Source organism: Mastigoproctus giganteus, chromosome 9 (assembly GCF_048544385.1).
Source record: "Mastigoproctus giganteus isolate SK-2022 chromosome 9, ASM4854438v1, whole genome shotgun sequence".
Lineage (NCBI taxonomy): Eukaryota > Metazoa > Arthropoda > Arachnida > Uropygi > Thelyphonidae > Mastigoproctus > Mastigoproctus giganteus.
Window position 1 is genome coordinate 103002461 of NC_143583.1, and position 13969 is coordinate 103016429.

Below are 13969 nucleotides of genomic sequence, written 5' to 3' on the forward strand. Positions count from 1 at the left end.
GTTAAAGGATCAACACATTCAAGATCAACAGGGATCACAAAACAGCATTCGGGTGCTACGGAGGGTTGATTCAGCTTTTTGATAACGATTTTGACAGTCCTTTAAAACTACGTAATTCCATGCAGCCACCACCAGTTGTGTTCTATTTGTTTTTCCTGCTCATGGACTATCATACAGCATCACAATTTCTATTGAAGTAAAGCCCACTGCAAAACTGCCAAGTCGATCTTGTCCCATTCCTGCTGGCAGCCTTTCCACATACCTTCAACAGTTCTGGGGCAGCGGTTTCTGAGAGCTCTTTTCAAAAGTCCGAATGCGCAAAAATCCATGGGTGCGGTGTCAGGTGATTTAACAGGTATATCTTTAAACGGGACCGAACGAATACTTGTCACCGCTTCCATTCTCTGCAAAAAAAGCACGGGTGGAACGTAACTGTGGCTAGACGCTTTATCCTGGTGCACCCAGACCTTTTCAGCATTAGAACCGTACAATGTGGGTATTTCACATTCAAACAATGGCTGTAGAACTTCAGTCTGGTAATACATAGTTGATTTTCCCATTTTTAGCTACTCTATGCAACTCAAATTTGCTGTTATAACAAAAACTGGCTACAACCATAAAACCTCGGCCAAAACTTTCCTTGGTCTGATATGCCCATGTCGGAAAGGCCTTGTCACCCTGTGGATGGTAATAAATTGCTTGAATTTTGTTGCAATAGGAGGGTACACCCACACTTCGTCCAAATTTGCTACAAATTTCCACCTTTCAGCTGCCAGGTGTTTTTCGTAGAGTTTTCGAGCATTGACCCGCCACTCTCCAATGTGCCATGCTCCTAGGATGGTGTACGAGGGCCTTGTGCTTCTTCTCCAGTTGCAAATTTTCGTTGATTATGCGACAACCGGTTGACTGGGATGTTCACACACGTGACACTATAGCTCTTTGGGCTTTTGGATTTTCACCGACAACTAGCAACTGCATTTTTTGTACTACGTCCCTCGTTCAACTTGGAGCAGGTTGCAGTTTCTTTGGTGTTTTCCGCCCACTTGCAGCAGCTTTGCGTAATTTTCCTTTGCCATTCAAAACCTTATGGATACTGAACTTCGATACATTAAAATTTTTCGACTTGCACTAATCAATAATTTTCGCATAACTGTACCCTTCTTCGGAAAGTGCGGTTATGAAACCTTCCAACAATGGGTCCAATTTCTGAGGTATGTCAACATTAAAACAACTTCTACAACTGATACACCTGTTCATAAGGTTGGGACTGCGCCTGTGGGAAAAAAAAAAAATTTACATTGCTGCCATACGTCACAAGCAGGATTAATGTCAAAATTGTTATCAAAAGGCTGAATCAACCCTCCGTATATTGAAGATGGAAAAGCTATTAATTAATAATATGGATGGAAAATCAGATTCAGAAGCAAGTGCCCCTGAGTCCAATGGCCATTCGAGCAAAAGCAAGAAGTATTTATGAAGATATTAAGGATAAGTATAGCGAACACCAAGCCAAGTTCGTGGCAAGCAACAGGTGCCTTAATAGGTTCAAGCATCACACTGATTCCCAAAACATTAAAGTATGCAATGAAGTCGCCAGTGCTGTTCGGCAGCTGCAGAGAAATTTTGTGATTTGTTGGAAAAAACCCCTTCTAAATCTCCACAGCCCTCAACTTCCGCAGTAGCGTGCTTATCAGCTGGAGAGTTAATTCTGGCAACGATGCTCGAAAGGTAAAACTTGCTGATGTTATGCTGGTCTCTTCTCTCTTTTTGTAATTTTATAAGTTTGAAATTTTTGTAATTTTGTACACTTTTTTAATTTTTCCTGCACAAGATAAAAAAATGCATAATTGCGAGTGCTGCATAAGCATTTTGGGAAATTCCAACTTACATAAAATTCGACTTATGCAGAGTTCCACGGAACGCAATCCTTACGTAAGTCGGGGAGTGGTACTATTTTATGTATCCCTTTTACATGAAATGGAGCACACTTTCAGTAACAGCATCATGCAACATAAACATGTGTTTATAGTCATCATAGCACATCAGTGCCAGACACACCATATGACTAAAAATAACTGACAGCCAAACCAAGTCCATTCCATTTACCAAAAAAATAAGAAAGCACAGTATACTGCACCAAGAACAGCAGCACTGGATAGTGGAGGAATGGAAAAACATTGCCTAGTCTGATGAATCCTGGTTCCTGTTGTTTCACAATAATGGGAGGGCTAGAAAAGTTCAACAAGAGTCCATACACTTATCCTGACAAGTGTGAAGAATGCACGTTAGTGATGGCAGTGTATGGTATAGGGAATGTTTCATGCTTGATACCATGGGAGCAACAATTGGATGCCACAGGTTATCTGAAAATTTTATCTAACTAGGCACATACATGCATGGCTGCAGTGTATCCATTTTGATACTGACGAATGGGGATAGTGCAATTTTTGAACCAACTCTGTGATAGAGCGACCCATGCATCGGGCATCCACTATCATTCTCCCAACAGGACACATTGGCACAATTGTACAGAATTGGTTCCAGGAACATGATAGTGAATCTTCAGCCTATTGTGGTGGGCTCCTCAATCACTATATCTCAATCCAACTGAACACTGTGGGATGAGGTCGAATGAGCGAGTTTTGCAACCATCCAATTTTCAAAAACTGTGGAAAGCAATTCAGTGAATGTGGACTTATCCCTGCAGCATGGTTTTGACACCTCAAAGAATCAATGCCATGATGTTCTAATGGCTAAATAGGACCTACTTGCTATTAGGAAAGTATACCTAATAAAGTGGCGCTAATCGGTGTCTGTGAAAACACACTGTAGCTATATATACGGCAGGCCTCTGTTATAACGTGGTTCACTTTACGCTGATTCACTATAACACAGTTCTTATATTATAACCCCTATCTGACTATAACGCTGTCAAGATCACTATAACACTCTTTTACAGATTGCATGTTTGGCATATTTAACGAAATCGTCTGATGGAGTCGATAGCTTGAAAATGAATAGCAAAACGGCATTAAAACATTTCCCACGCCGACTTGAGAAATTTTCCCATTCTCAGTGAAATTTTCATGCACGCTAATTTAATTGCAGTACAGTGACTTGTTACGTAGTTCTGAGATCAAAATTTAAAAAATGATCAAGTATATTGCTTGTAATATTTGCGTTATATGAATTTAACCGAAGTCTAGTCATCACTCAGTACTGTATTAGACATCGTGGGAAACGGACAGTTTACTCAAACATTGTATAATAATTAATGCAACCAACGCAGTTACACTTCCAAAGAGTTAATAATGGCCGATAAGAATGAAAAAGCAACAACGTCTGAGCACAGTACGAAGACTATAAATGTAAGAAAAAGACTGAATTTGAAAATCAAATTAGACATTTTGAAGCGAATTGATTCCGGTCAAAGACAAGCGGATGTGTGCCATAATTTAGGACTTGCAAGTTTAACTGTAAGAACAATTATAAAAAAAAAAATAAAGAATTAATTTTAGCAGCGGGGAAGATAGCTGTTCCACTGCAAGCAACCAGGGCTAGGCTGGCTATTAGGATTGGAATGGAAAGACTTAACTAATTTTATTGAAGATAATATCCAATGCAGAATTCAGTTAAGTTAAATATTATTTTAAAAAAAGAGAGAGATTAGCCAATATGATGGTCTGAAGGAAACTCACCTAAAAAAAAAAAAAAAAATGTCGAACCATTTAAAACTAGTAAGGGCTAGTTGAATAGATTTAAAATCAAGGGAGAAGCCGCAAGTGCAGATTAAGGAGCCGAAACTTTCAAAAAGAACTTGTTAAAATTATTGAAGAGGGATATTACGTGTTATACTTCTCAACAAGTTTTTAACATAGATGAAGCAGAACTTTTGTGGAAACGAATGCTTAAAAGAAGTTTCATATTGAAAGAAGAAAAAAACATGTCAGGTTTCAAACCTGCGAAGGATCAGTTGACTTTATTGTTGGGTGGTAGCGCTGCTGGAGATTTAAAATTAATACCCCTTTTATTTTATTTGGAAGAGGACCAAAGTTCAACCCAAAATCGACACATTTTTCATGATTAAATTCATCAATTAATTTAAATCAATTTAGATCAATTAAATTCATGATTTTAATTGGAATTTCAAGTTTAATTTTGATACGTAAGTAGTTACCACATAATTATATACGTATGTAATGCAGAATATTTTATATGTACAAATATTTGAATATTAGATATTTTGACCGACATTTGTGCATCTTTTCACTACTGTTTATTATTGATTAGGAAATATCCTATGGCACCGACCGCAATTCACAAATACATATGTTACCTTATGGGAATGCGGTGCTCGCTTAGCGTGGATTCACTTAGCGCTCTGTTTTTACAGAACGAATTATCAGCATTAAGCAGGGGTCACCTGTAATATAATGTAATATAATATATTTCATGCTAATATAGATGTGGCTTCCTTTTTTTAAATTGCGCACAAACTTACAGATAACAAGGATGTTTTAATCTCTGTTATAGTTGATCTTTGACCTAACACAATTTAGAACATGATACCACAAAAAAAATAAACAAAATAAGTATTACTTCTAACAAAACAAATTTACTTACCTGACTAACACAGTGTGCTTCATCTATTACAAACCTAGATAGCAACTGTCTTCTGTACAAATTTTCCAGCATAGACATCAGCTTCCCACTTGCACTAATCTAATACCAATAAATGAAGTCACTTAAAAAACCATTACTGGTTTATAATGGTACATATTACACCAAATAATAAAAATAACAAATCTGAATTACTATAAATTATTACTAAGTAAACTTTTGTTTATCTAGCCTTGTATGGCCTTTGTTTGACTTTCCACTAAACATAGCAAGAAACTTTAAACGAACAGCACATTAGCTTCCATAGCTAAGTGACCATGGTTCAAGCCAGTATGACTGTTCAATATGGTCATGTTCTTGTATTCTACCTTGTGAATTCTTCTGACCTTATGTAGTTATCACAGGCCTCAAGTCTGAAAGTTTTTCGATAAAGTACAAACAAAAAAGGTTAGCTTACAGGTTAAGGTTTATTGTGTATATATATAATAATATAATTCTGTCGTTGCATGGATTTGTTTAGTGTTCGAAATGCAGTGATTCCCTGACTATTATTGGCCTTGTGGTCTTCTGTCAAGATGGGGCATAATGGACAGTCTATTTTATTTCATTTTATTAATTATTATTTTCAATTTATTTGGTCACATAATGTTGTTAGTCTATGTTTCCACCTTAGTGAGATTTCACATAATTCGGAAACGGGTGCCATCAAGGGGGCGCCACTAAATTGCTTTTAATTAGCTTAATTTTCTAAATTATTTTAGGAACATTGCTTCAACACTACCCTTTTATTCTTTATACCCCCCTATAGATTTTTCTGTTATTGTTATGTTATTTTATTTGACTAAGTTCTTTTTCACTCTACTGGTCTGCCATGCTACTGGCAAGTATCATATTTTAATTTAGCTTATTATAAGCAACATGTAATGGAATGTGCTTTTATGCTGCCACTGATGTTAGCTTTCCTACTATCTTTTCTTATTTATTTTTAATATATATTTTTATTAATTTCTATCTCTATTTCAATTACCAACAATTTGGTAATTGAAATAGAGATTTCTGAAATCTCTGAAACTCTCAGAAGCATTCCTATAGACTTCTTTTGGAACTGATACTATATAGTTCCTCTGCCACATTCTGAATAATTTCCTTAGTCGTAATCTGTGACCTTTCTAGAGGTCTTGAGAGTGGGGAAACAAAAAAAATCAACAGGTAGCTAAATCTAGTGGGTATGATGACTAGTGGGTATTTCATACACACTAGTCATCAGTCAATTACAATGATGGAAATAATGGAAAATTCTGAGAATGCAAGGATGTTATCATGATGCAAATGCCAATTCCTCTAAAGCCCATTTTTTGATGGCCATTTTCTCGGAACAATATTATGCAATTACTACAGAACTGCTATGTAATTTCTAGTTCACTGTTTGACCACCCAGAACAAATTCATAATTAACAATGTCCTGTGAGTGAAAAAAATATATATATAAAAAGCATGATCTTCACATTTGATCTAGATTTTCTTGCTTTTTCGAATCCATTCTTGGATAAGATGGAATCTTCAAATGGAGGACTGGGCCTTTGTTTTCAAGTCATATCCACACACACCCACAATTCACAATGCCACTAGTCAGCAGCAGCATCACATTGACAAAGATCTTGGGATGCAAGAACTTGCTGCTCTCTGTGATTATCAGTAAGGACGTGAGGCACAAACTTTGTTGAAGTGTACTACATTCCCAAATCTTGTGTTAAAATTGATTAACATGTCCCATAAGAAATACCATTTGTCCGTGAACAAAATAAATTCAAAAATATGGGCTTAAATCATCTTAATGTTATTTTTTCTTGTTGAGAGTCTTTTCTACTAAAAAATGGCACATGATTTTCAGTCAAGCTATTCAATGCAAACAATAATTTTCATTTACAAAACAATTAGTTTTGTAAATGAAAATTATATTCTATTATAGTTATTATGATTATTCTCTCACAAAATAAATTTAACCTATTTTGAAAGAGAACAGAAAATCCAGACTTGAATTCAACTGAAAGCCAGAAAATTAATGTTTGTTGAAGTGTAAACAAATGCAGTTATGCTGATTAAATTATTTCCTCTTACCTTTTCAGGTGTTACATAAAGCAGCTTTATGGCAGGTTCTCGTAACATCAGTTGTCTATATATAGCACTAGATGTTGTAGCATCCATATCTCCTGATAAATGGTTACACGGAATCTAATAAACATTAAAAGAATTTATTGTGACCTTTACTAATCTTTCAACTGTACAAAGATATATACTATAAGAATATTTAGCTTGCTGAGAAAAACGGATAATATAGGTTTTAGGCAAAAACTCTTTAATAGAAACAAGTCAAAGAACAAGTTAAATAAGATAAAAAATAAAGTAAACAAGTCACCAAAGCTTTTGGACGGAAGTGGTCCTTCCTCAGTGGGAAAAGTGTCATTACAAAAAAGCGTTAACACAAAAAATAATAAAGAATGCCCAGTCGTGGTGGTCATGCGAGGTGAAATGCATGCCACAGGTGCAGAAACAATTAGCAGTTGGAGGCTTGTGGTTATAACAGCAATGCTTGGATATGCTGTGTGAGCCAACATTTATCATTCAGGAGAATGGCTGCTTCAATGGTGGGGTGGATGCGACATCTTTTGTACCAGTTAAAGGAATCATAACAACACGAGATGTGGAGCGATTCCAACCAGACCAGACGAAGGTAGTGGCGGGATTGGTCGATAATTTCAATGTTGCAGTGTGAGTCAATGTCATGCTGGGTAGACCAGAAGTCCTCCACAATCACTGAGTGTTCCAAATCCACAGAACGGATTGTTCTCTTGTGCTTGGAAACTCGATCTTTGGCCTTCTGCCAGATTCATCAACGTAGTTGCCAGGAAATGCGGTACACTGAACCACTCCACAAGAGGGGGGGGGAAATCAATGTCTTTACACTTCAGACGAGGGAACCATAATTTCCTGCCTGGAAGTTGCAAGCACTTTATCCTGTAAGACCTTAGAGAGTTGTTTTGATAGGTTCGGGTAGTAGGGGATAAAGGTGGTCAAGGTGAGGGTCATCGCTATGTGCTGCTCTAGGGTTTGCTGCTGGTCACGGGCCTGTAGGTCACACCTATCCAAGGCACTGCTAGGGTAGCCACATTTAGCCATGTCTGCTTTTACTCTAACTATCTCAGTGTACCTCTCATCCACAGAACTGGAGTGGGTCCAGGCATGGGTTAATAAGGCTCATGTGGTATAGAGAAGCTGACTGTGAGCTTGTGCTGACCGGTAGTTGGTGAGTTGGCCAGCACACACCGGTTTGCGATGGACAGAGGTCTTTAAATGCATGCCTTCGTGGCAAAGAAGGGTATCCAAAGAGGAAGAGCACTGTCTGACTCTAGTTCAATGGTGAACTGAATAAAGGGCGACAGAGTTCAGGTGTCGTAAAACTCAGTCTCCTGACTCGCAGGGAATGATGACAAACGCATCAACCCCAAAAGGCTATAGGATCTGGAAGACCCACAAATGCGTGATCCTCCAGTTCCACCATAGCAACGTTTGCTGTGACCGAGCTGACAGGTGCACCCATGGCTGTGCCATGAATTTGACGGAAAAGGGATTCACCATACATAACCACAACATGATGACAGCAGTGGCAGGATTGGTCAATAATTTCAACGTTGCGGCGTGGATTGATGTTGGGCTGGGTAGACCAGAAGTGGTCCGCGATCGCTGAGTGTTCCAAATCTGCAGAACGGATTACTCTCTTGTGCTCGGAAACTCAATCTTTCAGCCTTCTGCCAGATTCTTGACATTATTATCATCCAATCCCGCTACTACCATTTGGTTGAAATCGCTCCACATCTCATGTTGTCACAATTCCTTTGTTGTTGTTATTTGGTTTTTAGGAGCATTAGCAACTAAGGCAATATTGCTCCAGGGATATGCGGTGGTCATTCCCTGACCTTTCCGCATCCTCCGTATTTGGTGGTCACGGGCTTGAACCCAGGTCTAATCAAGAAGCGTGTGCTACGCACTGCTGCTCCTGCCCACCTGGCAGGAGCAGCAGCAATTTTAGCATTTTCAAAGAGGAATTTGTTGCAATACATTCAAGAAGGGAAATAACAAGATCAATTTGGTTTCCACCATATTTTAACTTTACAATATGAATGGATAGTCATGTTTCAAATAATAGGTACATACTCACTGCATATAAGAGACAAAATTAACCAATCTATGCTGCTATTTCAGGACTCTGCAATGGTATTTGGGGCATGATTGTTTTTGGGCTCACCCCAACCCCTTCTTTTGTTACAACTATGTTATGCCATTTAAGAAACATTTTGGGGCTCCTGTGTTAGGGCCCAGGTGCATCGCCTCAAATCCCATCATAATGGCCAAATTATTATGTGAGTGCACAGTCCCTCCCAACATTAGGGTGGTTTTTTTTTTTTTTTTTTTTAAATCAAGCAAACAAGAAAAACTGAATAAAATATATGCAATTTATAGCCACTGTATTCAGTTCTTTGGTGCAAAATTAAATGCCTTAACTTCCCTTGTCCATGTTAACCAAGTATCTTTCTAGCTTACCAGCCCTTAATCGGGGATGTCAAGAGCCACCACAGGCGAGGGAAAATGCCTCACTGAGCCAGACTACTTCTCACTGTAGAGGGCCCTGAGCTCCAATTCTGAGTCCTTCCACAATGCCCAAGAAAACTTACTCAACTATCGCTGTTTGATGATCCTGCTTTAACCCATCAACTAGCCTACCACTAACCTTAACTACTTTTGATAAAAAGTATAATGCAGGCTGCAAAACAAACTTCAGAAGATGAGCATTAACCAGCCAGTATCCATTAACGATCCCTACTTTTGGTCTCAGAACGATATCTCCATATCAATTTCCAATCCATAAGATGGGAGTGTATTTAGGAGACCTTTATTTGTAGAAAAATAAAAGAAATTTACCTCAATATGATACGTAGAACACTTACATATGGAAATTAAAACAAATAAAAGATTAATGCAAAATGATTACAGTAAAAAATCAGTTGAACACATTTAATTTTGAAAAAATTAAATGTAAATTTTGAAAAAATTTACATTTAATTTTATTTTGACAAACGTTATTTTTCCGCAGTGTAGCATCTGATATCAGAATATAATAATTAAAAAAAAAATCAAATTAAGTACATACATCTAATGACCACAACTTCTGAACTTGGTCCTGAATAAGAGAACGAAGAGGAGACACAACTATCGTCACACCACTGGTAACAACTGCTGGTAACTGATAACAAAGGCTCTTGCCACCACCTAAGGAAAGATTTATTTTATTATAAAAGCAAACATGGTGATATAAGATCAAATACACTTAATATAATTTGTAAATGATGCTATGTGATGGTTATATTGTAAAAATGTAGTTGTGATTATCTATGGATTAATTTTTGAAACGAACCATTCTTATACCATATAGATAATACTAATTATTTTATTAATCTGACCCAATTCTGAAACTTATTACAACGGTGACGTTTCAGGATCCTTGCTGGATTCCATCACCATCATCAACAACACAGAACTAAAATAAAGGGAATGTAGAAAAATTCAGTTTATATAACATAATTTAGTTAATTTAGTTTATTTAATATATTTCACATCAAATTAGCATCCTTAACAAATTTTTAAAATTAGATTTACAAATTAATTTTACATCTTTAGCCATTTTTTAAATTAAATTTATCTTCTTAAAGTTTTTACAATACAGGTGACCCCTGCTTAACGCTGATAATTCGTTATTACGGAAAAACAGAGCGCTAAGTTGTTGTTGTTTGGTTTTTAGGAGCATTAGCAACTAAGGCCATATTGCTCCAGGATATGCAGTGGTCATTCCTTAACCTTTCCGCATCCTCCGTATTTGGTGGTGACGGGCTCGAACCCCGGTCTAATCGAGAAGCGTGTGAGCGCTAAGCGAGCACTGCATTCCCATAAGGTAACATCTGTATTTGTGAGTTGTGGTCAGTGCCATAGGATATTTCCTAATCAATAATAAACGGTGGTGAAAAGATGCACAAATGTTGGTCAAAATATTTAATATTCAAATATTTATACATATAAAATATTCTGCATTACATACATATATAATTGTGCAGTAACTACTTACATATCAAAATTAAACTTATGAATTCCAATTAAAATCATGAATTTAATTGATGATTAAATTCACTTGATGTAAAAATGTGTCGATTTTGGGTTGTACTTTGGCCCCCTTCCTGGTAAACTAAAAGGGGTTTGAATTTTAAATCCTCAGCAGCGTTACTACCCAACAATAAAGTCAACCGATCCTTCGCCGCTTTGAAACCTGGCATGTTTTTTTCTTCTTTCAATATGAAACTTCTTTTAGACATTCGTTTCCAAAAAAGTCCTGCTTCATCTATGTTAAAAACTTGTTGAGAAGTATAACACATAATACCCCTCTTCAATAATTTTAACAAGTACTTTTTTGAAAGTTTCGGCTCCTTGATCTGCACTTGCGGTTTCTTTTAAATGGTTCCACATTTTTTTTAGGCGAGTTTTCTTCAGATCATCATATAGGCTAATCTCTCTCTCTCTCTCTCTCTCTCTCTCTCTCTCTCTCTTTTTTATAATATTTAACTTAACTGAATTCTGCATTAGATATTATCTTCAATAAAATTAGTTCAAGTCACCATTTCAATCCTAATAGCCGGCCTAGCCCTAGTTGCTTGAAGTGGAACAGCTGTCTTTCCCGCTGCTAAAATGAATTGTTCTTACAGTTAACATTGCCAGTCCTAAATTATGGCACACATCCACTTGTCGTTGACCGGAATCGATTCGCTTCAAAATGTCTAATTTAATTTTCAAATTCAGTCTTTTCTTACATTTATAGTCTTCGTACTGTATTCAGACGTTATTGCTTTTTCATTCTTATCTGCCATTATTAACTCTTTGAAAATGTAACTGCGTTGGTTGCATTAATTATGATACAATGTTCGAGTAAACTGTCTGTTATGCACGTGTCTAATACTGTACTGAGTGATGACTAGACTTCGGATAAATGCATATAATGCAAATATTACACGCAATATACTTGATCATTTTTTAAAATGTTGATCTCAGAACTACGTAACAAGTCACTCTACTACAATTAAATTAGTGTGCGAGAAAATTTCACCGAGTGTGGGAAAATTTCTCAAGTCGGCATGGGAAATGTTTTAATGGTGTTTTGCTATTCATTTTCAAGCTATCGGCTCCATGAAATGAAACGATTTCACTAAATATGCCAAAAATGCAATCTTTAAAAGAACATTATAGTGATTTATGACAGCATTATAGTCAGATATGGGTTATAATATAAGAACTGTGTTATAGCGAATCAGCGTAAAGTGAACCGCATTATAATGAGGGCCTGCTGTATAGCAATTTTACATCAGGAAATGAATGACAAAGTTTTACAAATTAGTTACACACAAAATTATAAGCAGCTTATTTTTTGTTCAATGAATTGTTCTATTCATGTGCTCCATGAATTCATTCTCAAGAGAGAAAGAGTTTCTAAAAAAACAACCTACCAAACCAAAATTTTGGGGAAGGTACATTGATGGCATTATAGCCACCTGGAACCAGAGCATTGAAGAATTTTTGTCATCATTCTACAAACACAGGAGTGTGCAATTCCTACATCCTGAGATCCACCCATATATGCAAAGGTGCAATTCTCCAACAGGAACCAGATTCCCTCAAACAGAAAACTATGGCCATAGATAATGACTATCTATCCATGTCATTCAGAAGAACATGGTTTGTCCTTATGACTAGCCTCCATGTCATTCAGAAGTCCAACTAACCAATCAAAACGAATCGAAAAAAGGTAAAACATTTGCATTCCTTATTTTCACTTATTAGCAAAAAAAAAATAGCTAAAGGTGCAAAGAAATATGGGATTATTACCTGTTCTAAAGGATCAGATCCCATAAAACAGAAAGTTCGATAGAGTTGCTTGCTGTCTGTCTGATTTATTTACAAAATCAACTGTAACTGCGGAGAGACCTACGTCAAGGAATCATACAGGTATCTGTATACCAGATTAAATGAACACCAAAAAGGATATCTAATATGGGCGGTCAAATCTGACACAGTCTTCCATGCCTTCCAGTGGTAATCTTTAGGAATTTGACCACATAAACACTCCTTTCCACAGACCAATAACACAATATGAGAAAATTCAAAGAGGCATTCTTTGAATTCCTCTTTTAAGGCATTCAAATTTACTCCAATCACACAGCTCCTCAGGAAGCTATGTGATTGGAGTAATTGTGCAGTCAGATATGAAGTTTTCTGAGCAATGCAGACAGGCTGCCAGGGAAAGTCATGGGTTTTTGTCAATTATATACAGGAATTTTGCAAGCAGGGAAAAGGAGGTGATTGTCCCTCTGTATAAGGCAATGGTCAGGCCACACCTTGCATACAGGTCTGGAGGCCTAACTTTAGAAAGGATGTAGATTTGCTTGAGCTTATACAGAGAAGGGCAACAACAAGATTGGTGAGGGGAATGAAGGGATCCTCTTATCAAGAGAGGCTTAAGTTCTGCAAATTGCAGCAGCTGGAGACTAAGCACCTGTGAGGTGATCTGATTGAGGTGTATAAGGCCTTGAATGGGTTGAGCACGCTGAATTCTGATGGGATTCTTCCACTTGTTCCGATTACGAACCTAAGGGGGCATAAATTGAAATTGAGGAAGGACAGATATAGAACAGATGTGCGGAAATTTGCCTTTAGCCAGCGGGTCATTAATTGCTGGAACAAACTTCCATCTGTCATTGTGGAAGTTGATAGGTTAAATAAATTTAAGGAGGAACTGTACAAAGATTTAGAGGGAGAGGTTGTGTGAATTTTTTTTTTTTTTTTTTTTTGGCTGATGCTACATAAGCTCATATGCTTGCTCTCTTGCATCACATGCCACTATTATTACTACTACTAATACAAGAAATTTTCCCCTGTTTCCACCAACCAAGGAAAATCAGCAGGACTACATACATTTGTCAAAATCTGAAGTTTTTTTATTTGTATCATTGTATCTTTACTTTACAAACAAGTGGGGAGTTGCCATGATGATCAAGTCATACCACACAATGTTAGCTAAGACATGGTTTACTGATTTATTTATTTACTGTGAAATATTGTGTTGCTCAGTACAAGTTAATAATGAACATGCTTATTGAAAATCCTATCAAATGTGAGATCAGTCTGTTATCAGATTTATATATGGCCAAATATTCCCAGCTTATATGCTGGGAATATTTGGCCAGCTGACATTCAC

The 13969-nt window shown here is 36.9% G+C and overlaps 1 protein-coding gene across 1 annotated transcript in view; it reads right to left on the reverse strand.

Moving 5' to 3' along the window:
* LOC150080603 (recQ-like DNA helicase Blm) overlaps positions 1 to 13969 on the reverse strand; it is a 200546-nt gene that overhangs the window by 153444 nt on the left and 33133 nt on the right. Inside the window, exons 4-6 of the mRNA XM_090381153.1 lie at positions 9827 to 9945; positions 6739 to 6852; positions 4624 to 4722 (exon numbers count right to left, since the gene is read on the reverse strand). Of these exons, the coding sequence (XP_090237279.1) occupies positions 4624 to 4722; positions 6739 to 6852; positions 9827 to 9945 (332 nt within the window). The remainder of the gene's footprint in view (positions 1 to 4623; positions 4723 to 6738; positions 6853 to 9826; positions 9946 to 13969) is intronic.